This window comes from Podarcis erhardii (genome assembly GCF_964252035.2).
Source record: "Podarcis erhardii genome assembly, chromosome: 7".
Classification (NCBI taxonomy): domain Eukaryota; kingdom Metazoa; phylum Chordata; class Lepidosauria; order Squamata; family Lacertidae; genus Podarcis; species Podarcis erhardii.
Genome location: NC_138511.1, coordinates 40,265,725 through 40,287,026, shown reverse-complemented (window position 1 = coordinate 40,287,026; position 21,302 = coordinate 40,265,725). Strand labels below are relative to the sequence as shown.

The 21,302-nt window shown below is 44.9% G+C and overlaps 1 protein-coding gene across 11 annotated transcripts in view; it reads left to right on the top strand.

The window, feature by feature from the left end:
- The window catches only part of FTO (FTO alpha-ketoglutarate dependent dioxygenase), a 257,029-nt gene that overhangs the window by 41,386 nt on the left and 194,341 nt on the right, over nucleotides 1-21,302 (top strand). For all 11 annotated transcript variants that reach the window (XM_081870225.1, XM_081870229.1, XM_081870233.1 and 8 more), the window contains exons 2-3: nucleotides 8,313-8,390; nucleotides 15,298-15,958. In XM_081870225.1, coding sequence (XP_081726351.1) covers nucleotides 8,313-8,390; nucleotides 15,298-15,958 — 739 coding nt within the window. The remainder of the gene's footprint in view (nucleotides 1-8,312; nucleotides 8,391-15,297; nucleotides 15,959-21,302) is intronic.

The following is a 21,302-nucleotide window of genomic DNA, read 5'->3' as shown; positions in this document are numbered from 1 at the left end:
CCATGGCAGTTTTTCCTGAGCAAAGCTTGACGTTGCCCATTCACCCTGTCTTAATGTCTGTTGGCTGTATTTCAGCAAGTTGGGATTAATACATGTTTTTGTTTGCTGTGCTTCCATCTAGATCAGGTATGGGGAACCTGTGGCTTTCCAGAAGTTGCTGGGCTATAACTCTCACCATTCCTCACCCAAGATCTGCATGGTGATTTGAGTCTCTTATTTCAAGCACCTGGGCAAAGGAATTTGCCTCTCCTTGCGGTGCCTGTTTTTCCTGATTGAGAATGTAAGAAGAAGCGTGCGTTGGCTGAACTACCCAGTGGAGGGGATCTGCAGAAGTCCAAGGACGAATACCTGACATCTTCAACTAGGGTTGGGGAAAGATTCCCCCACACCCAGCCCAACACCCAAGATTGATGTTGCTAGCCAGTGTAGGTCACAGGTGGAGAAGCGATGGCCCTCCAGGTGGTGCTGGATTCCCAACTAGCATGACCAATGATGATGGCAATTGCAGTCTAGCAACATCCCCATGTCCATGCATTTAACCTCCATAAATTTCCCCATACCTCCTTTTTAAATCATCTAATCCTGGGGCCACTACCACATCTTGTGGGAACAAATTGCATAAGTTAACTATGCATTGTGTGAACAAGTCTTTTTTTTCCTTGCATATACCATTGTGGGCTTTGTTCTGAGAGAACAGCTCATAGAGTTAGACGGGATGAAGAGACCATCTAGTCAAGTGCACACACAGGACCGAACATACACATACGCCAGCTTGTCTTCTGGTTGCCACACCCTCACTTGTTCGGTAGTAACTCCTTGTGTGCTCCCAGATGTGTTTAAAACACATATTTAACCCATTACTCATGTTCCCTCAATGGCTGCACAGAACTGGTCTGTTCATGTCTCCTTGGAGGTGGAGGAAGTTGCCACTTCTACAAGCTTTTTACTTACCTGTTGAGGTTGCTGTAAACACAACACACTTTCAAGCACCGGCTCAGCCAGTTGGCAAAGCTACTCTCTCCCCCCCCCCATCCCTCTTCTTTCCCCTTTATTCCCAACCCCCGCTTTTCATTTTGTTTTGGAGGAATTTGCAAGTAACTTGATGTATTTGACACGTGTGTGACAGCTCCGTGTATATGAGAAGAGATGTGTGTTATACCACCCAGCTGTGTGTGTATTTGTCTGCACATCAAGCAGGAGAGCATTCACTTAGTCAGATCTGACAATCAAATGTGAGCTGATACTACCTTCACTCCAGAGTGCATTTTAATGCTGTGTGCTTTTGCCAAGAGCTTAACATTTGACAAAGAAATTGTCAGTATATATATTGCTACCCCATGCGTTTGAATTATTTTCTCTACCAGCTCAACATCCTTTTATTGTTCAAACATGAGAATAAGCCCTTTTTTAAAAAAAAGAAGTTTTGGTGAACTCTGCTTGAGGCTTAGCAAAACCAGACTTATCATTTCAGTGTGTTTAATGCCATAAATAATGTTAATATAGCTACATTCACTGTGTCTACATGAAAACATCCAAGTGTGCAAGTATAAATATAGATTTCTAAACTGCAGTACTTTTCAAAACTAACACACACAGAGAGTGCTTTTTCCTGGGGGTACGCAGGGGTACGCATACCCCTAAATATTTTGTGAATCCCAAGTTTGGCCTCATTGAGGGGCAGTATATGAAATCTCAGAATGCACTAATGTGTTGCCTGCCAGCTTAATCTAAAGTTACATTCCGCTTGGTTTCACCAGCAACTCCATGTCACTTTCATAATGTGTCCCCAAAGAAGTCTGTAAACTCAGCGAGATCAGGCTACATGTCTATTTTATAAATTTTAATGCTGTGGTTGTCAGCCACTTAGAATCAGTGAGCTGCAGTTAAGCGAGCGTTGGATGGATTAGTCAACGCTACCTGGTTGTGGTTCAGAAAGACTGACTGTTCTGTTAACTGTGCTGGCATGCATTGGTTTTGAAAAAAATGTGGTGGGAGGCTGTGCGGACTTACTCTTCCTGGAACTCTGAATGACCACAAGGGCCCAACCTCCAGTATCCACAGTGGCAGTAAAGCAGAGAAAAACCAATGTTATTGCAGCTAATTGCATGTAGGTGGCTGCTCCCAGACTTTGGAACTCCCTTCCTAAAGAATTTAACCTGGCTCCCTCCTCATTGTCCTTCCACTGGCAGATGATTACTTTTTAGTTCTAACAGGCTTTTGGGAACTGGCTGTCTTTAAGGAAAGGGCTGGGGCTGTGTTTCATTTTGATTGTAAGGCTCTGGTGGTTGTTTTTGTTTTTGTTTTTGTTTTTGTCTTTGTTTGTTGTTTATTGAATTTATATACCGCCCTATACCCGGAGGTCTCAGGGTGGTTCACAGAAGAGATCAACATTAAAACCACAATATATATAATCAAAATAAAAACAACAATCCAATAACACCCCCCCCAAAAGAGCCACATTTTAAAAGGGCATAGGGTGCCCCCCCATTTTAAATATCATCATCGTCATCATCATTTTAAGGCAAATTGTGTTCTGAGCGCACTGCATAACAATTCATTCTGGGACTATCTCCACTACAGATTTAGAATGCAATCCTGTGCATGTTTACCTGTGAGTTAGCCCCACTGAACAGAGTGGTGCTTTCTTCCCAGTAAATATGCATAGGCTAGTGTTGCCACTCATTATGCCCTTTGCTCAGGGATCTCTGGAAACTCGGTCATTCTGTGAAAAGGACTGTGGAGCTCTAAGAAAATACTCAGCACCCTTGCAAAACTGTAATTCCCTGTTGTTGTTTTTAGAAAATAATAATAATAATAATAATTTATTATTTGTACCCCGCCCATCTGGCTGGGTTTCCCCAGCCACTCTGGGCGGCTTCCATAAAAACCAGAAATACACTAAAATATCACAGATTAAAAACTTCCCTGAACAGGGCTGCCTTAAGATGTCTTCTGAATGTCAGGTAGTTATTTATCGCTTTGACATCTGATGGGAGGGCGTTCCACAAGGCGGGTGCCACTACCGAGAAGGCCCTCTGCCTGGTTCCCTGTAGCTTTGCTTCTCGTAATGAGGGAACCGCCAGAAGGCCCTCGGCGCTGGACCTCAGCGTCCGGGCAGAACGATGGGGGTGGAGACGCTCCTTCAGGTATACTGGGCCGAGGCCGTTTAGGGCTTTAAAGGTCAACACCAGCACTTTGAATTGTGCTCGGAAACGTACTGGGAGCCAATGTAGGTCTTTCAAGACCGGTGTTATGTGGTCTCGGCGGCCGCCCCCAGTCACCAGTCTAGCTGCCGCATTCTGGATTAGTTGTAGTTTCCGAGTCACCTTCAAAGGTAGCCCCACGTAGAGCGCATTGCAGTAGTCCAAGCGGGAGATAACTAGAGCATGCACCACTCTGGCGAGACAGTCCGCGGGCAGGTAGGGTCTCAGCCTGCGTACCAGGTGGAGTTGGTAGACAGCTGCCCTGGATACAGAATTGACCTGCGCCTCCATGGACAGCTGTGAGTCCAAAATGACTCCCAGGCTGCGCACCTGGTCCTTCAGGGGCACAGTTACCCCATTCAGGACCAGGGAGTCCTCCACACCAGCCCGCCCCCTGTCCCCCAAAAACAGTACTTCTGTCTTGTCAGGATTCAACCTCAATCCATTAGCCGCCATCCATCCTCCAACCGCCTCCAGGCACTCACACAGGACCTTCACCGCCTTCACTGGTTCTGATTTGAAAGAGAGGTAGAGCTGGGTATCATCTGCATATTGATGGACACCCAGTCCAAACCCCCTGATGATCTCTCCCAGCGGCTTCATATAGATGTTAAAAAGCATGGGGGAGAGGACGGAACCCTGAGGCACCCCACAAGTGAGGGCCCAGGGGTCTGAACACTCATCCCCCACCACCACTTTCTGAACACGGCCCAGGAGGAAGGAGCGAAACCACTGTATAACAGTGCCCCCAGCTCCCAGCCCCTCTAGACGGTCCAGAAGGATGTTATGGTCGATTGTATCAAAGGCCGCTGAGAGATCCAGCAGAACTAGGAAACAGCTCTCACCTTTGTCCCTAGCTCGCCGGAGATCATCAACCAGCGCGACCAAGGCAGTTTCAGTCCCATGATGAGGCCTGAATCCCGATTGGAAGGGATCCAAATGGTCCGCATCCTCCAGGCGTGCCTGGAGTTGTTCAGCAACCACGCGCTCAATCACCTTGCCCAAGAATGGAAGATTTGAGACTGGGCGATAGTTGGCCATACTGGCCGGGTCTAAAGATGGTTTTTTAAGAAGCGGTTTGATGACCGCCTCTTTCAGCGGATCTGGGAATGCTCCCTCACAGAGGGAAGCATTCACCACCCCGCAGAGCCCATCGCCCAGCCCTTCCCGGCTTGCTTTTATTAGCCAGGATGGGCAAGGATCCAGGAGACAGGTGGTTGGTTTCACGCGTCCAAGCAGCCTGTCCACATCCTCGGGGGTAATGGATTGAAATCGATTCCATGCAACTTGACCAGACAGAGCTCCAGCACTCTCCCGCCCCAGCCCTGCTCCCACGGTGGTGTCTAGCTCCTTCCGAATATGAGTGATTTTATCTGCAAAAAACTTTGCAAAATCGTTGCAGGAGATCTTGGGGTCTTTACAAAGCCCCGGTGGTAAAGGTGGTTCCGTTAAATTACGAACCACCTGAAAAAGTCTCCTGCTACTATTTTCTGCAGATGCAATAGAGGCGGTGAAGAAAGTCTTCTTCGCCGTCGCTATCGCCACTTGGTAGGCTCGACGTTGAGCTCTAACCTGTGTCCGGTCAGATTCGGAGTGAGTTTTTTGCCACCGACGCTCTAGCCGTCTCAGCGATTGTTTCATCGCCCTCAGCTCCGAAGAAAACCACGGAGCTGTCCGGGCTCCATGCAATCGGAGAGGGCGCTTCGGAGCCAGACAGTCGATAGCCCTGGTTAACTCCGCATTCCAGCGGGCCACCAGGGAATCAGCTGAAAGGCCATCAACATGGGATAAGGCATCCCCTACCACTCTCTGGAAACCATTTGGATCCATTAAGTGGCGGGGGCGGACCATCCGAATTGGTCCCACCTCCCTGCAGAGGGGAAGGGTCGCGGAGAAGTCCAGTTGCACCAGGAAGTGATCTGACCATGGCACTTCTTTTGTTTCACTTTTACTTAGTGTCAGATCACCCACGTCACTAGAGGTGAACACCAGGTCTAAGGCATGTCCATGACTATGAGTTGGGCCAAACTTATTCAGGGACAGCCCCATGGAGGCCATGCTTTCCACGAAGTCCAGAGCAGCCCCTTGTAAGGTCGTGTCGGCATGGATGTTAAAATCCCCTAGGACAACCAAACTAGGTGTCTCCAGGAGAAAATCCGCCACGACCTGAAGCAGCTCAGACAGGGAATCCTTGGTGCAGCGGGGAGGTCGGTACACCAAAAGGAATCCTGTACTGCCCCTATTGCCCAACTTCCAGAACATGCACTCAGAAAACTGGATCTTCCCAGTAGGACGCCCGGTGCAAGCTAGTGACTTCCTAAAAATCACTGCAACCCCCCCTCCCCGCCCACATGACCTGGGTTGCTGTGCGTAAGAGAAACCTGGTGGGCAAGCAGCGGCAAGGACAGGCCCATCTGCTTCCTCCAACCAGGTCTCTGTCACACATGCCAGGTCAAGTCCTCCATCCACAATCAGGTCGTGGATGGCAGTGGTTTTATTCCTCATTGACCTGGCATTACACAGCAACACCTTCAGGTCATGTAGGTTTCCCCTGTTGATTCCAGTATCCATCCGGTCAAGGCCAGACCCGGAGGCAGGGATAGTCTTCAAACAACGACTAAACCTGCCTCCTCGGTAATGACATGGTCTGGTCTTAGCGTAACTCCGCCTCCTGCCCATGATCACCGAGATCGGATGTCCCAGTGCTTCCCCCCCTGTGGAACTTGTCCAAGCCATCGTGATGACTGGGGCCCCACTCCCAGGCAGCCCTGATCTAGCCCCTTCAAAACAAAACATAAACTATACAGAACCAATAAAACAACAACAACAACAAAAAAGAACAGAACAATTATAATAAAATTAATCCCCAACCAAATATCCATCCCACCCACCCCCAGCAATAGAAAAAAAGAAATAAAAATTTAAATTGCCACCGACTGCTTGAGGACATTTTAAAGCACATTAAGCCCCTGGAACGGGAAGCAATGGCAGAACACTTCCCACCCTTCCCAAGAGTTTGTTCCAAAAGTTTGTTCCTGGGCCACGCCCCCTGGGCCAGCTGGAAAGGCCCTGGAAGGGAGCAGGCCCTGCAGTTCTCACCCAGCCGATGGTCCGAGGCCTCACTGCAGCAGGAGTCCCTTTATAGCCAGGAGAGAGGGCCTGGGCCACGCCCCCTGGGCCAGTTGGAAAAGGCCCTGGGAGGGAGCAGGCCCTGCAGTTCTCACCCAGCCGATGGTCCGAGGCCTCACTGCAGCAGGAGTCCCTTTATAGCCAGGAGAGAGGGCCTGGGCCACGCCCCCTGGGCCAGTTGGAAAAGGCCCTGGAAGGGAGCAGGCCCTGCAGTCCTCACCCAGCCGATGGTCCGAGGCTTCCCCGCAGCAGGAGTCCCTTTATAGCCAGGAGAGAGGGCCTGGGCCACGCCCCCTGGGCCAGTTGGAAAAGGCCCTGGAAGGGAGCAGGCCCTGCAGTTCTCACCCAGCCGATGGTGTGATAGATAAATTGATATGAAAACGATACACATTTGTACTACAGAGATGTCTTAGAATGCTTCGTATTATTTTGTTTTAAGACTGACGGATGCATTTAACTCTGTTTCTATTTTGATGGCTTCATTTAAATTAGTCTTGTATTACATACCTGCAAACAAATCAGAGTACCCAATAAAGACCAGACATAGGCTAACCTCTGCTTAAACTCTGTGCAAGCAAATCAGGATGCGTGCTCAATGCACTCTGTGTTGCTAGTCCTCATCTTGTTATTTTCTTACTCAATTTTTCCTCTTCTTTCATAAAAGAATTTACATTGTTCCAGTCAGGTTTTAGTGATTTACCAAGTTAAAACAAAGTCTGATTGGGACATGCAATGCAAAAGCTAAATTTCCTTTGAGCATATAATTCTTGATCCACATGAGGCAAAGACCAATTTGATTAGAGCGGGTAAATGATCATGGTTTTTGGGTGACATCCCCTCCCGCTCTGGTAGACAGAGCTGGTGGAGGCTATGTAGGAAATGCGGATAGGGCAACACCAGGGTTTTCTGAGCTAATGACTCAACCTGAGAAATGCCATTTCCATAAGTACTGTAAAACTTAAAAATCCATTAGTCTTGTAATGTGATGCGGAAAATAACGATAAGCAAAGGAATGTAAAACAAAACCATAGATGTAAGCTGGGAAGAATTGGGTTGGATCCTTCGTCATAAACAGGAGCTTTTGTTTTTGCTTTCATTTACTCTTTTGCATAACAAGAGATTAGCCCCAGTCACCCAAGTTGCAACCACAACACACACTGAGGCTTCAGTATTACTGTACTATACACGCTCAGCTAGAAGCAAACTCTATAGAACACAAGGGAGATTACTTTCACAGGGTTGCATTGCAAGGCCTCCTTATAAGATATTTCACTGTCCAGTCCTGTGCACATTTACTCAGAAGCAAGGCCCACATTTTGATGAGGCTTACTCCCAAGCCAGTATGTTTAGGATTGTAGTCTTAATGTTTTACCCCTTCCCTCTTTTTTTGTCCCTGCAGAGTCACCAAGTAGGCTGTTTGTTTTAAGTGGCAATTGGAAGTAGAAGTGGAGTTTACAAAATCTGATTCTGACTCCCTTCTCTTTCCCCAGTGAGAGGTGGTTGAACAATACCAGGAGTTACTTCTGATGTACCAGGATGGATGGGAACAGGGCAGGTGGGCATGGTCAATCATCTTTCAAGGTCCTACATCCCAGCAGGAGATACAGTGATAAGAGCCCTCTGAGCCTGTTCTTCCTCTACAAGTTCTTTGTCTAACTCTTACTTTGGCATATAGATGACAGTAGTGGTGAGAAGGAGGAGCAGTTGATGCTGCTGTTTTCTCAGTGGCTTCCTACGTGGCCAGCAAGCAGATGGTAGCATTTATGGGGGGAAAGGAGCAGCTGGTGACAATGGTGGTGAGGAGGTAGACTCACTAAAGAAGGTGTGGCATGGAGGGTTTCTTGCCAAACACCCCTCCAAAACTTGAATCCAGTGTTGGACAGCAGTGCATTAGTTCTAACACCTAGCAGGCCTATGACTTAAACCAACCAACCAACCAACCCAAAACTCAATGTAAATTATCTTTTTTTGCCTCTCTAGAAACGGAAACTCCTTGATGAACTTGGAGAGAGCTGGCTTCCATATTTGACACCAAAGGATGATGGCTTCCATCAACTGGTAATAGTTCAAAAGATTTGTGTTCTATATACCGGGAAATATTCCTTTACTACTTGAAATAGTTTGTTATTTTTATTCTTGAATTCCTTAGTTCATTGCTTAGAGAAGACAAAATTACTGAGGAAAAGCTGGCATGAATGTGCTGGTTCTGAGTCGTACCCAGTGAGGATGAGGAGAAGGAGGAGGAGAGGAGGAGGAGGAGGAGGTGCATGCTACCACCATTCTTTCTCTGAAATTACACAGCTTCATTTGAGCGTAGGTTGTGTTCTAGAGTACACAGATTCAGTTCCTGGAGAACGATGACAAGGCCCTAAAGACTTAATCCATGACACTTGCAAAGGTCAGGCTTCCTGACACCTAGTTTTCTGTTTCTGTGGTCTCTCTCTCTCTCTCTCTCTCTCTCTCTCTGTGTGTGTGTGTGTGTGTGCTTTCACCATGTCAACTGCTCTTTGTGGGCCTTACTTGCTGGCCTCTTCAAGTATTGTGGTAAGTATGTCATGTTTGCTTCTGTTATCTGCTCAGGAGATGCTCTATTATATGGATTATATGGGTTGATCTGTGTGTGTGTGTTGGAGGTGGAACATATTTCAGAAGTGTGTGGTTTGAGTTTGATAACCCTCTGGCCCTCCCGGCCGTGCAGTTCTGTGACTCTTATGCAGAAAAAAGAAAATCCAGCCTGAAAATGATACGCACAAGTATAATCCAAAGTGGTATAGAGAAGGATTGTTATTAAAGAAACGGAAGAATATGCTAAAGTCCCTCTTCGACAATGCCCCAGTCAAATGAGAAACACATGGAAAGACTTGGGTGAGTTCAGTCAAACTAAGTTGGAACATATTGAGTGAGATGAAAGACATAAAAAGGAATCTCTTATTTAGCTTGAACAGCTTCAGCAGGCGTTCCAACATTATAGCCATGTCAATGTTCTTGTATTGACATGTGGCCGAAAGATGCATACAAAGTAGCATCTTTTTAAAAAATAATAATCTCATTTTCTCCCCCACTGATACAGGAAGGAAATGAAGTTTCTGTACCTTCTTTCTACTTTATTGTTAAAATAAGGTTAAGGTTCTTACATCTCCCTGAGTTAGAGCACTGAATTTTCAGATGACATCCATTATGCCTTTCAAGGGAAAGGCCGTAGTTCAGTGCTGGAGCACTTGCTTTGCATGCAGGAGGTCCTGGGTTCTAGAAGAGAAGAAGAAGAGTTTGGATTTGATATCCTGCTTTATCACTACCTGAAGGAGTCTCAAAGCGGCTAACATCCTCCTTTTCCCTTCCTCCCGCACAACAAACACTCTGTGAGGTGAGTGAGGCTGAGAGACTTCAGAGAAGTGTGACTAGCCCAAGGTCACCCAGCAGCTGCATGTGGAGGAGCAGGGAATCAAACCCGGTTCACCAGATTATGAGTCCACCGCTCTTAACCACTACACCACGCTGGCTCTACCCCCGCAATCTCTAGGCAAGGTTGGGAAAGACCTCTGGCTGAAACCTTGAGAGCTGCTGCCAGTGAGAAAAGAGAATTCTCCCTGGGACTCCAGGATCAGTCACGTTGCTGCGTTGGGTGCTCCCTTGTACCTGTCTCTGCCACTTTGGATTCAGGGATCTGAACCCAACTCCCTTGGCTGAGTTAGTGTAGATAGGTTGGTGTCCTTCAGATCTTTTGGACTCCAGCTCACATCATCCCTAATCATTGTCCATGCTGGCTAGGCCTGATGGGAGTTATAGTCCAAAACATCTGGAGGATAGCAGCTTGGGAACAACTGGTGCAGACAGTATTGAGCTTGATGGTCTTCTCCTTCTTTGGCGATCACTCATAGCCAAGTAAGATTGTCTTCCATGAACACAGTCTTGATGGACCGATGGTCTGACTCAGTAAAAAGCAGCTTCCTATGTTCCTGTTATTTGTTCTGGTTTATTAATAATACTTTATAGGTTTTCCTATAGCACAGTTCTCAGTGACCTTCACAGCAAGACATAGAAATTTTAAAAAATTAACAACGAAACCACAACAGAAGTATAATACTGTAGAGATGTGGTTCCCAAATGGCTTTTTCTCATGGACCATTTGAAAATAGCTGAGGGTCTTGGCACATGACTTAGTGATTTTTCTGCCTGTAGCCATTATAGTGCGCAATGCTAGATGCGGTATGAGGTTTAACTGAAAATTTTTAATTCTTTTTACTTGTACATTGTATTCCATAGAATTCAAATTATAACACAGTAAAATACAAGAAATCAAAGAGGCAGTGAAAATGCAATTAAAAATCATTAGGAATCTTTAATTTGGTGGATGTGCTGCTTCTGAACAACAAATTCATAAATATGCAGCTGTGGACCAGCTGAATGAAGTTGGACTTGCATGGATACCCAGTCTATATACACCTGTGAGCTGCAGAGCAAAGGGTGTGTGTGTATGTGTGTTGTGGGAACACTATGAACTCTGAAACTTGGTGTGTGACTCTTCCGTTCCATGCCAAGTTTTATCTACGAAAACACACCTTTATCTCAAACTGAGTGCTGTAGAACTGAACCACAAACAACTTAGTTGAAGGGCCATAGTTCAACTGTGGAACACATGCTTTGCATTCAAAAGGTCCCAGTTTCAATTCCTGCTTGGCATCTCCATTTAAAAAAGTTTCCCCAGTATTCCCATCTTTGGATCTCGGATACTGTTGAACTACAATCCCCATCATCCTTAGATGCCAATTGTAAGAGGTGATGAGAGTTGTAGTTCAGTATATGGGGACTCATGCTTTGGGAAGACTGGGATAGAAGGTGATGTGAAAAAGTCTGATGGCCTAGACTAGTCAAGAGTAGACAAATAGCCGGGTGTGATAGAAAGCTGTGCTCTTATTTGTAAGTTGTCTTGTGTTCCTTAGACAGAGGGCATGACAACAACAACAACTACTACTAGTACTACTATTATTACCACAACAACTAGGAATAATATGAATAATACGGGAATAGAATTGGATTGGGGGGTCCTGTCGGAGCAGTAAAAGAAGACAGGGGTGGGCTGGTTTCCTTGAAGGCTGGTGTCAGGGAACTGCCATCGGAGCCAGAGGAGGAGGGAGGGCTCCAGAGGGATGCCAGAGAGCGTCCCAGGAGCACCGCCACGGATGAGTGGCCGTCCGGACAGAAAGGGTTCACCCAGGTGACTCAGCCAGGTGTGGCGACGACTTACGCACGAGCAACCCCTAGAACCATTACAGCTGGCTATATTTGTGTGTGGTGCAAAACCATAGTTTAAGGTGACATGAACAAACCATAATGATTCACAGTGAGTCTCAGGCTTTCACACCTCCCTCGCCTTCTGTTGTGTGGCCCGAAGGAGGAGTTCAAAAGCTTTTACTTCTTTTTTTACCTAAATTGTAGTTTATTGTGTTGTCCAGACTGACAAACTACAGTGAACATTAACTGTGGTGTGCTTCAAAGAAGCCAGTTTGAAATCACATTTCAACCAGTAGGTCTAGGGCTCACTGCCCCTTGTTCTGGCTCATTCACATTGCACGTTTTCAGTAGAGAAAATTAATGCAGCAGTAGGGCACAGCAATGAATTTTGTATAGAAAAGAAGCTGTTTCAGAAGAAACCTCTTCAAAGCCTAGCACGATGATTCAGTGATACTTGGAACTATGTCATGAGTCTCTGAAGAGGAACGTGCATTTAGGAACATCAACACTATACAAATGAGGCCATCGAGTGAAATGTTACTATCTTATAATGTAGAAGTGAAGTGCCAACTTGTTTATCCAGAGATTACCTCACTGGTTTGCGGTTTGCTGTTGTCACTTGAGTGACGAGGTCATCCTGGCTCCTTCAAGCACAGGCTTTATGATTTGTAGATTGCTGAAAATACATAGTGGGGCCTCAAGTTTCTATGGGTGTGTTAAATTTTGTTCTAGGATAATGGACATGTTAAAAAATTAAGCATGAAATGTTTTGTATGCTTTTTGGAAGTGTCCAGTCATGCAACTGCTTTTATCTGCATGACGAGTGAGGTGACCTTTAATATTAGCTGTCAGAGATAAAGCACAAACTACACGGGATTTTTGTTTTGGTTTTTTTGTTCCTTCAATCAGTAAAAGTGTCCAGTATGAGTTCCATGGGGTTTTTCTTTTTTCCCTTTTTCTTTCCCCCTTTCTTGGTCTTCTGATCTCTTAATGCTTTCCTGATGTAGGACATAGCAGGATGACTGGCTGGAGAATTAAAGAAGACCGACCGGTATTCTGAGATGATGTGTTGGAAATGTGTTTCCATTTCCTGAATTTTTTCCTCCTCCTCCTCCTCCTCCTCCTCCTCCTCCTCCTCCTCCTCCTCCTCCTCCTTCTTCTTCTTCTTCTTCTTCTTCTTCTTCTTCTTCTTCTTCTTCTGAGATACCAATGTGTGATTTTTTAAAGTAAAAATAAGCACAACATTTTTAGGGTGCTTTTAAAGAGCAGAAACCCCGCCGACACCATTTAAGATATATTGATAAAATACTTTCAAAGCATGTAATCTTTAGTTCACAAGCCAAAAGGTAATGTGCCTCTCATTAGGCTGGCATTAAAATGTGGAACACATTAACTCCCAGTTTTTAACAGGAGAGTGAAATATTACAGCCTTTGAACAAGCATGGCATGCTTTCCCCATAGATGTGTCATTGCAGACTTTTCCTTTGTTTTTACACTATCTTCTTGTCATTCCTCCTGTTTCTTGAGACAGATTCACACAACCGCTGTCTTTTCAATCAAGACCCTATGGACCTTGGTGGGACAAGGCCAACAAATGCCGAGATTGTTGGCCATTGCTGAAAATTTGGTCTGTTTCCAACACATTTCTAGATCTTAATCCCATGTTCCAGTAGTCTGGGAGACAGGCACATTATCTTTTGTGGAGGGGGTTACACTCCCTCAAAAGGAGCAGATGTGTAGATTGGGGGTACTCCTGGATATAAGTGTCCTCTGTCACTAGGAGTGCCTTTCACCGCCTGGTTTTTCAGCTATGTCCGTTCTTGGGCAGGGACCACCGTAGTCCATGGGTGGGTAACCTCAAGGCTGAATTGCTGCAGTGCACTCTGTCAGGGAACTGCCATCAGAGCTCCAAGTGGTGGAGGGGCTCCAGGATGCTAGGAGACCCTCGGATGCTGAGGAGGGAACCAGCAGGGGGAGAGGGAGAGTTTCAGCGGAAACAGAGTTGGAGGAACGGCTCTGAGACGCTTCCAGTGAGAACAGCGGGGAGAGCTCAGGACCTCCCCTTGGGACGCCTACTTTGCGCAGGAAGCTGTCACGTAGAGAATCAAGGCGTAGAATTTCTGTCAAAGAACTCTTATGTTGGAAGAAATTCCGGAAACGCCCACTGACGGATTCTGCCAGCGATTAAGGCAGCCATGCACCGATGGCTGCGCGGAGAGGGACAGTCTTGAAACTGATTACAAGACTCTGAGAGTGTAAGCGCTCACACACAAGTAGCCCCATATCTCATCACACACTCTATGTAGGGCTCCAGCTGGTCAGAATGTGGCAGCCAAGTTGCAGATGGCGCACATGACTGACAACATGTGACACCATTGTTAAATATCCATCTACTACCAAGCCAGGTTCAAAGTACTTGTATTAATTTACAAAGACCTGAACAACTAAAGGTACTGTAGGCACTGCCTAAACGCTTGTATCCCAGCTCAGTCACTGCAGTCATCTACAGAAGCCTCGTTGGTTGTCCCCAGAGTTGACGAGGCTCATTTGACTGTAGTAAGAAACCAGCCCGGTCCTATGCTCTGCTGGTAGAGATGCAGTAGGCACCTTTGGTTTTAATCTTTAAATTTCCGCTGAAAACCTTTCTAGGCTGCCAAGCTTATGCACATAGTTAAGAAAATGTCAGTCTGTGATAGCTAGTTGATGGTCTCTGATTTTAATTTTTGACATTTTTATTGTATATATGTATGTTTGTTATAAACTGCTTTGATTTTAATTTATTTTGAAAAACGAAGATGCGTTTAATGTGAGTCTGTAACAACATAATAAGAGGACTGATGAGGACTGTAACAACATAATAAGAGGACTCCACCTGGTGTGGAGCTGGAGTCAGATTGGGAGCCTTGCCAGGAAGATGTGAATGAGCTGGAGATTTAATGAGCTCAAAAACTAGCAGAGTTTTTGCTAGCATGGAAACAATAGAGTGGGGAGCCCCTGGCCCAGGGGCCAAATGTGACCCTTAGAATTCTCTGTTTGGCCCTTGGGACTCTTTCAAGGCTACACATCCTCTTCATCCGTACCCCTCACTGCTTTTACTTCACACCCTCCTTGAGTTTTCGCCTGGCTGGAGTGTGTACTTGATCTGATAATATCTCTTCTGTGCTTGGATGGAGGACAGAGATGGGTGTGTACAAAACTGGGCTATGGTACACCCATTGGCCTGCTCACTTTTGCTTCTGGCCCTGCTCACCATTCATATGTGCCCCCCAGAAGGGAACTTGACCCTTGGTCTGAAATGGTTTCCCACCTATTGCCAGCTCCGCTTCTACTGGGTGACTGATTGCAGTTGGGTCTTCACCCTTTTGCTGAGTAGACCCTTGAGTGTCAATTATCCAGGCGGACATTTTGGTGACTTAAGCTGTCCATCAGATCTATTGCTGCCTACACTTCTGAGGTCAGTGGTGTGTGTGGCAATGAAGGAGAATCAGGGATCAAGGCAGGGTTTAGAATGGAGTCAAAAGCATTGGTGAGATGGGGCTCTTCAGGCTGCCTTTGGACTACTGATGGCTCCTCCAAATCTTCAGTCGGTGTGGGTTTTCTCTTGAGGTCTTGATCCTCTTCCTCCAAAGAAGTCTCTCTCTTTATTTATTTGATTGATAAGCCATAACTAACATGTCAAGTATGCAACTGTTTTATATTCCTAATATATCCATGATTTTTCTTTTCTTTTTAGTGGAAGACAAAATATTCAAAACTCGTCCTCAGAACTGCTGAGAAGATTCCCAAAGAGGTCCATGAAGAAGTTCAGGAAGCTTTTTTGACTTTGCAAAAGCATGGTTGTTTTTTCCAAGATCTTGTAAGGATCAAAGGGAAAGATTTTGTTACCCCAGTATCTCGTATATTAATTGGAAACCCAGGATGTACCTACAAATATTTGAACACAAGGTTATTTACGGTCCCCTGGCCTGTGGAAGGTTATGAAATAAATTATTCCCATCCTGAAATATCCAAGGCTTGCAAGGCATTAATCAAACTTAATTGCTACTTGCACAGAGAATCTGTCCAGGCTTTGCAAGAGCAGAATTTGGCCGAAACAAAAGGAATGGAAGATTCTCCTGTCATCGATAGGCCTCAGGATTATGCTACTTCCATTACAGAGATGGGGTCCATTCTGCAAGATCAAAGCCCTTCTCATGTCCCAGAGAATGACCATAGCCATCTGAAAGAGAGAACATCTTACAACCTGTCTTTATTAAATTATATGGATCCACAACAAATGCCGTTCTTGAAACAAGAGCCTTATTTTGGAATGGGGAAAATGGCTGTGAGTTGGCACCACGATGAAAATCTAGTTGAAGGGTCAACAGTGGCTGTCTACAGTTATAGCTGTGAAGGTGGGTAAAGCAAATATGAAAACCGGGTCTCGCTCTTAAGTGCGGTTTTAAAACCCCTAAGGCTAAGCGGTCAGTGCACAAAAGAGGCACCCAAAAACCGTATGCGCCTCCTCCCCCACTTTCCCATGTAAGCACTTATTTGACCCTCTCAATCTTTCTGGATATCGGAGGGGTGGGGGGGAGAATGAGAGACAAGTGAGCTCAGCTATGTTTGCTGCAGCTTCCCTTATCAGGAGCACTTTAAATGGATTGAAAAGTTGCTATAATTAACCTGCTGATCAGGAGCCAAGAAAGCAAAACCTTTCAAATCTCTGCTCTCCAGGTTCCCACAGATACCTATTTCCAAGGCTGTATTATTATTATTATTATTATTATTATTATTATTATTATTATTATTAAAGCTGTGATTTGACATCTCTCTCTTTTATTGGGGCAATTTTTCATATATGAATTCATGGTTCAGCTCTGTACCATATCCCCTGCTTTCCTTTCTTTGTAAATAATATGCTGCTCTGACTTTGGAAGGAGATTTTTACATGTTTTCACAACATTGCACAGATTCTTGCCCAGGCATGCTAAACTGTTATGGTCCTGTCAGATGCTTCACCTTCCAATGTAGCATCCCTGTTGACTGGGAAAGTAATGTGGAATATTGGTTCTGGGTTTTTTTTAAAGGCTTTTTATGTGACTTACACAACACTGATTAAAAAAACAAAAGCAAAGCTGCACTTCTATGGATTAATACAAACTCTGGACAGTCAGGATTCTAAAATGTGCAGGGAGCCTACATGATTACAGTGGACTCCTTACTTCACACAGTCACCCTCCACAAGGGGTGAAAGGGGTGCATTTAGCATGCTTCTCAGCACAGCCCCGCCTTTACTAGGAGTAGAAGGCATTAAAGCATAAGGTCTCTAGTTTGAACAGTAGCAGTTGGTGGGGCTCACCTGACCTCCCATTGCCTGCGTTGCTGCTGCTTACCAGGAGGCGGAAGGGGGTGGGGCAAAGTGGTAGCAAGGTTGGTGCAGTGCAAGGACTGGAAACCTCTGCCTGAGGGGCACCTTAACTATTAATTGCTATGTTCAGATGTTACATCAAACCTATGATTTCCTTTTACCCATGTAAGCTCACTAAACCATGGTTTGCGACGGGCTGCCAAGCCACGATAGCATACCACATTTTGAAGCTAGTTTGTGCTAGCTGTGGCTTGCATTGTGTCTAGATTCACAAACAAATAAACAATGGCCATTCCTCTGGCTCAAGAGACTGTTGCACTGTGCAGACTGGAGTAAACATATGGATGAGGAAATGGAAAACAAAAGCAGACAAGAAGTTTCAAACCACTATTTGTCTGTTGAATGTATGGGATCATAAACCATGATGGTGGGTTGTTAACTTTGGTTAGCATAAACCATGGTTTGGTGCAATGTCCGAATTCAGCCATTGGCTCTGCTTGCTTCTATATGCAATTTTAGAAGCACTCTTTCCATGACTTCAGATAATGCTTGGCCAAAGCTACTGTGAACCAAACCATTTCTCGAGAATGCCCCCTGCCAGCTTACCCACTCCATAGCAATTTTGTTGAATTTGTAATCATTTCTGAAACATCAACCACCCTTTCTACAAGGAATGACGTATTTATTACTTCTGTTTATTAGACTGAGCTGCATGAAGGAACGTAAGTTCTCACAACATTTAGATTTTCATCACAGATTGCTGTGGAAGGGTTAGTTATGGCTATGCAGAATTCATAAGCACTTGGAATGGATTAGCACTTGGAATGGATTAGCCAAAGAATGTAGAAGTTACTGAAGAGGGAGCATCCCTTTAACAGCTGAAGCAAACATTTTAGGTGTCTCTGTTGGTACTGGCATTGCACAATGATTCCTTGCAACTGGGAAGGACCATCTGCATGCTGAAGATTTCAGCTTCATACCAGGTACCATCAGGTGATGGCAAAGGCCTCTCCTAGAGACACTGTAGAGCAAGGGTAGTCAACCTTTTTATACCTACCGCCCACTAATGCATTTTTCTTGATGGTAAAATTTCCTTACCGCCCACCAGTGCTTGATGGAAGGAGGATTCAGCTTGTGCCGTAGAACCCCCTACTGCCCACCTAGAATCTTGAAATGCCCACTAGTGGGTGGTAGGGACCAGGTTAACAACCCCTGCTGCAGAGCCACACCAAAAGACACAATATTCTATATGTCAGGAATGGGGTATCTGTGACCAGATGTTGTTGGACTCCAGTTCCCATCATCCCTGACCATTGTCCATGCTGGATGGGGCTGATGGAAGCTGGAGCTCAACAACATCTGGAGGACCACAGATTTCTCCATCTCTGCTAGAGATGGACAACTTCCATGGAGGCAGGTAGCTCTCTATGTTTCTCAGGTTCCTCCTTCACTACAGGCATCCTCACCCCTCTTGCCTCTCACACTTTTTATAATTCCCACTTGTGTGAGGTTCTTCAGTGGCAGGGGTCCTAGAGAGAAGCCCTTGTGAGTGACTTCCCTGGGAATATTGCAAGAAGCTGATGTGGTATGGACCTCACCCCAAGATCAGTACTGAGATAATGAGGGGAAAACTAATATGAAAGGTTAAAAGGAGTGCAGGCAGAGACTCGGTCTCTCAGTTAAGATGGAAGAGAAAGCAGAGAGCATATGAAATTACACTTCTAAAAAAGACTACTTCAGAAGTGAATGGGTTCATATATTGTCCTAATGATTGCAGAAGCTGGAACTTCAATGCCTATGTAAATTGTGATCCTTTATGAAGTCTGTAACTGGAGACTCTGCTCTGCTGAAGTATTTCTACACTCAGACCTTTAAAAAGGTGACTTCAGCTAAATCGGGACTCTGTTTTTCAAGGTGCTGAGAGCTTCCTGAGAAATACTGATATCTCTCCAGTTTGTCTGGCCCTTATTGGGAGCACCAGAAGCTCAGGATCTCCCTAGCAGGGGAGCGAACCTGGCAGAATATGTGCTTGGTGTAGTGTTATATGATAGCATTACCTTTACAAAAGTGCCTTTGTTTCCCAATTTACTCTGAACAGTTTGATCAATAGCTACCTTGTGTTTCTCTGCTTGACAGAACGTGGCGGTAACCCATTCATTTTGAAAATCCAAGGAAACTTTTCAGAACTGTTGCTACTTGCTAATAGGTTGATTAAGCAGAGGCGATTAGCCCTATTGAATAGAATGTCATAATGATCCTTGTATCTTTCTGTGGGACCATTATGGCAATTGTGTCAGTGGTCAGAAGAGGCATCCTCTATATGCATCTTTCTTTCTTTCTTTCTTTCTTTCTTTCTTTCTTTCTTTCTTTCTTTCTTAATTTTTCTTTCTTTCTAATATTTTCAAGAAGCCTTTGCCACAGAGCTAATTGTAGAAGTATGGAAGTTAATACATTTGTGCTTTCTCTCTCTCTCTTCCATTGTTCCATTGTTCCAGTCTATATGCCTCACAGATTGCCAATGAGCTCAGTGCAGTTCATAGTTTTAGATTTTAGGTTACAATTTAATAAACAGTGCAAAAGGGGGAAGGGCCTGGGAGGAAGGAAGAAGAGAAACAAATTGAAGTTATCACATCTGCCAAATGAGTCCTGGGAGATGAGTGGTTAAATGACAGTTGGCCCCAGCCAAGTTGATGGAGTGAGCCTCACTGTCTCACCTCTTTGAGGCAGCCAGTTGGAATGATTGCCAGTGAGGGGAAGAGTTAAATGGCAATTGATCCCAGTCAGGCCGAAGAAGGGGGCCTTGCAGTCTCACCTCTCTAATGCAGCCAGATGAAATGACTCCTGTTGGAGGCAGTTCTGGAATGCAAAGAGCCAAATGCACACAGCTTACTATATAATACCTGATCCCAAGAGTTTCTTGGGTGGATGACTGAGTCCTTCATACAATGAATGAATGCTGTCGCAATATGTGTACTGTAGACCTGTTGCAATGAAAGATTCCCAGAGCAAGGTCTCTGCCAGTTTACCTTTGTGTGGAGCACCTTGATCTTTAACACTGGGGATGCTTGCTGCTGAAAACGCGTCACACCAGTTTTCTCCCAACAGCTGCTTTGACTTCCTGTTTGCATTTAGGTATACAATTAAACTTGTTGACATTGATCTATGTAGTTCCTTATAACTTGAGTCTTAGCAGTTGGAGTCTGCCTCCTATTTCATGTACACTCATGACAGGTGGAATTCACTAGTCTACTTAAGCTAATAGCTTTTAAAGTTGTAAATCTTTTGAGAACTGGGATGGAGAGCCGTGAATTTAATATTTACCCGTCACCGCTAGTCTTGACAGTCCAAGCCTGTTGTTCTCAAACAGATTTTTCCACCATAGTTCTGTAGGGGGCAATAGTTCTATTCTGCAGAGAGCGTTGACTCTGATATGGTTATGTTGCTGTGTACGGTGACCCAGAATGTGAAGGCAGAGATTTGGTGTTGAATCAATTAGTGAAATTCCTTCTCTTGCAGCCTTGTCCCATATAACAGTTATTTCTACTCCTAGGATCTGTGTGGGGCTACCTTGGTCCGATTGCCCAGCGTATCTGTGTATCTATTCTATCTGATCAATCAATCAATTGATTGATTGATCTTTTGCATTTGTATCTCTCCTTTTTCCTCCATGAGCTCAAGGTGATGTACATGTATTTGTAACCATGTAAAATAAATAAATAAATAAATAAATAAATAAATAAATAAATTCTACCCTGCCCATCCGCCTGGGTTTCTCCAGCCACTCTGGGGATGTAGGCTTGATGATGGGCTTTGGTGTGTGAGCATATATTAGATCCTGCAACTTATCCCCTAATTTAGTTATCAGTGACTCTTGAAAGTGGATATAGACTAACATATATGAATAATTGCTATAACATTCTCGTAGTGTGTGTGTGTGTTTTCAATTCTTTCTATTCTCTGTAACATGGGTAAGGCTGTTCTATTGCGGAGAAAGAGTTTTCCTTTCTGTGGATTCTTTCACCAGTATTGTTCTTGGCCTGCTGCCTCTTAAGCCTTGCCTGAGTGTGTAAATCTTAGAGTAATAAACAACTGGATCTGTTAGTTGACAAGTTAATGTTTAACAGGCTAACAAACCAGTGATTGACTGCAATGGTGACCGATCATGAAAGGCTTATTACTTCTGACTTTCATAATGTACAATTTGTGTTGTCCCTCCACGCTAACACAGAGTACTTTATTATTATTATTATATTTATTAAATTTAAAAAATATATATCTTGGCTAAGCAGAGCAACTGCTACTTCATTTCCACTGCAGCTGTGATTGGGCGAGAGCTGACAGCTTCTTCGTTGCTAATGTCTTTATAAACCAATTGGAATGTTCCCGTG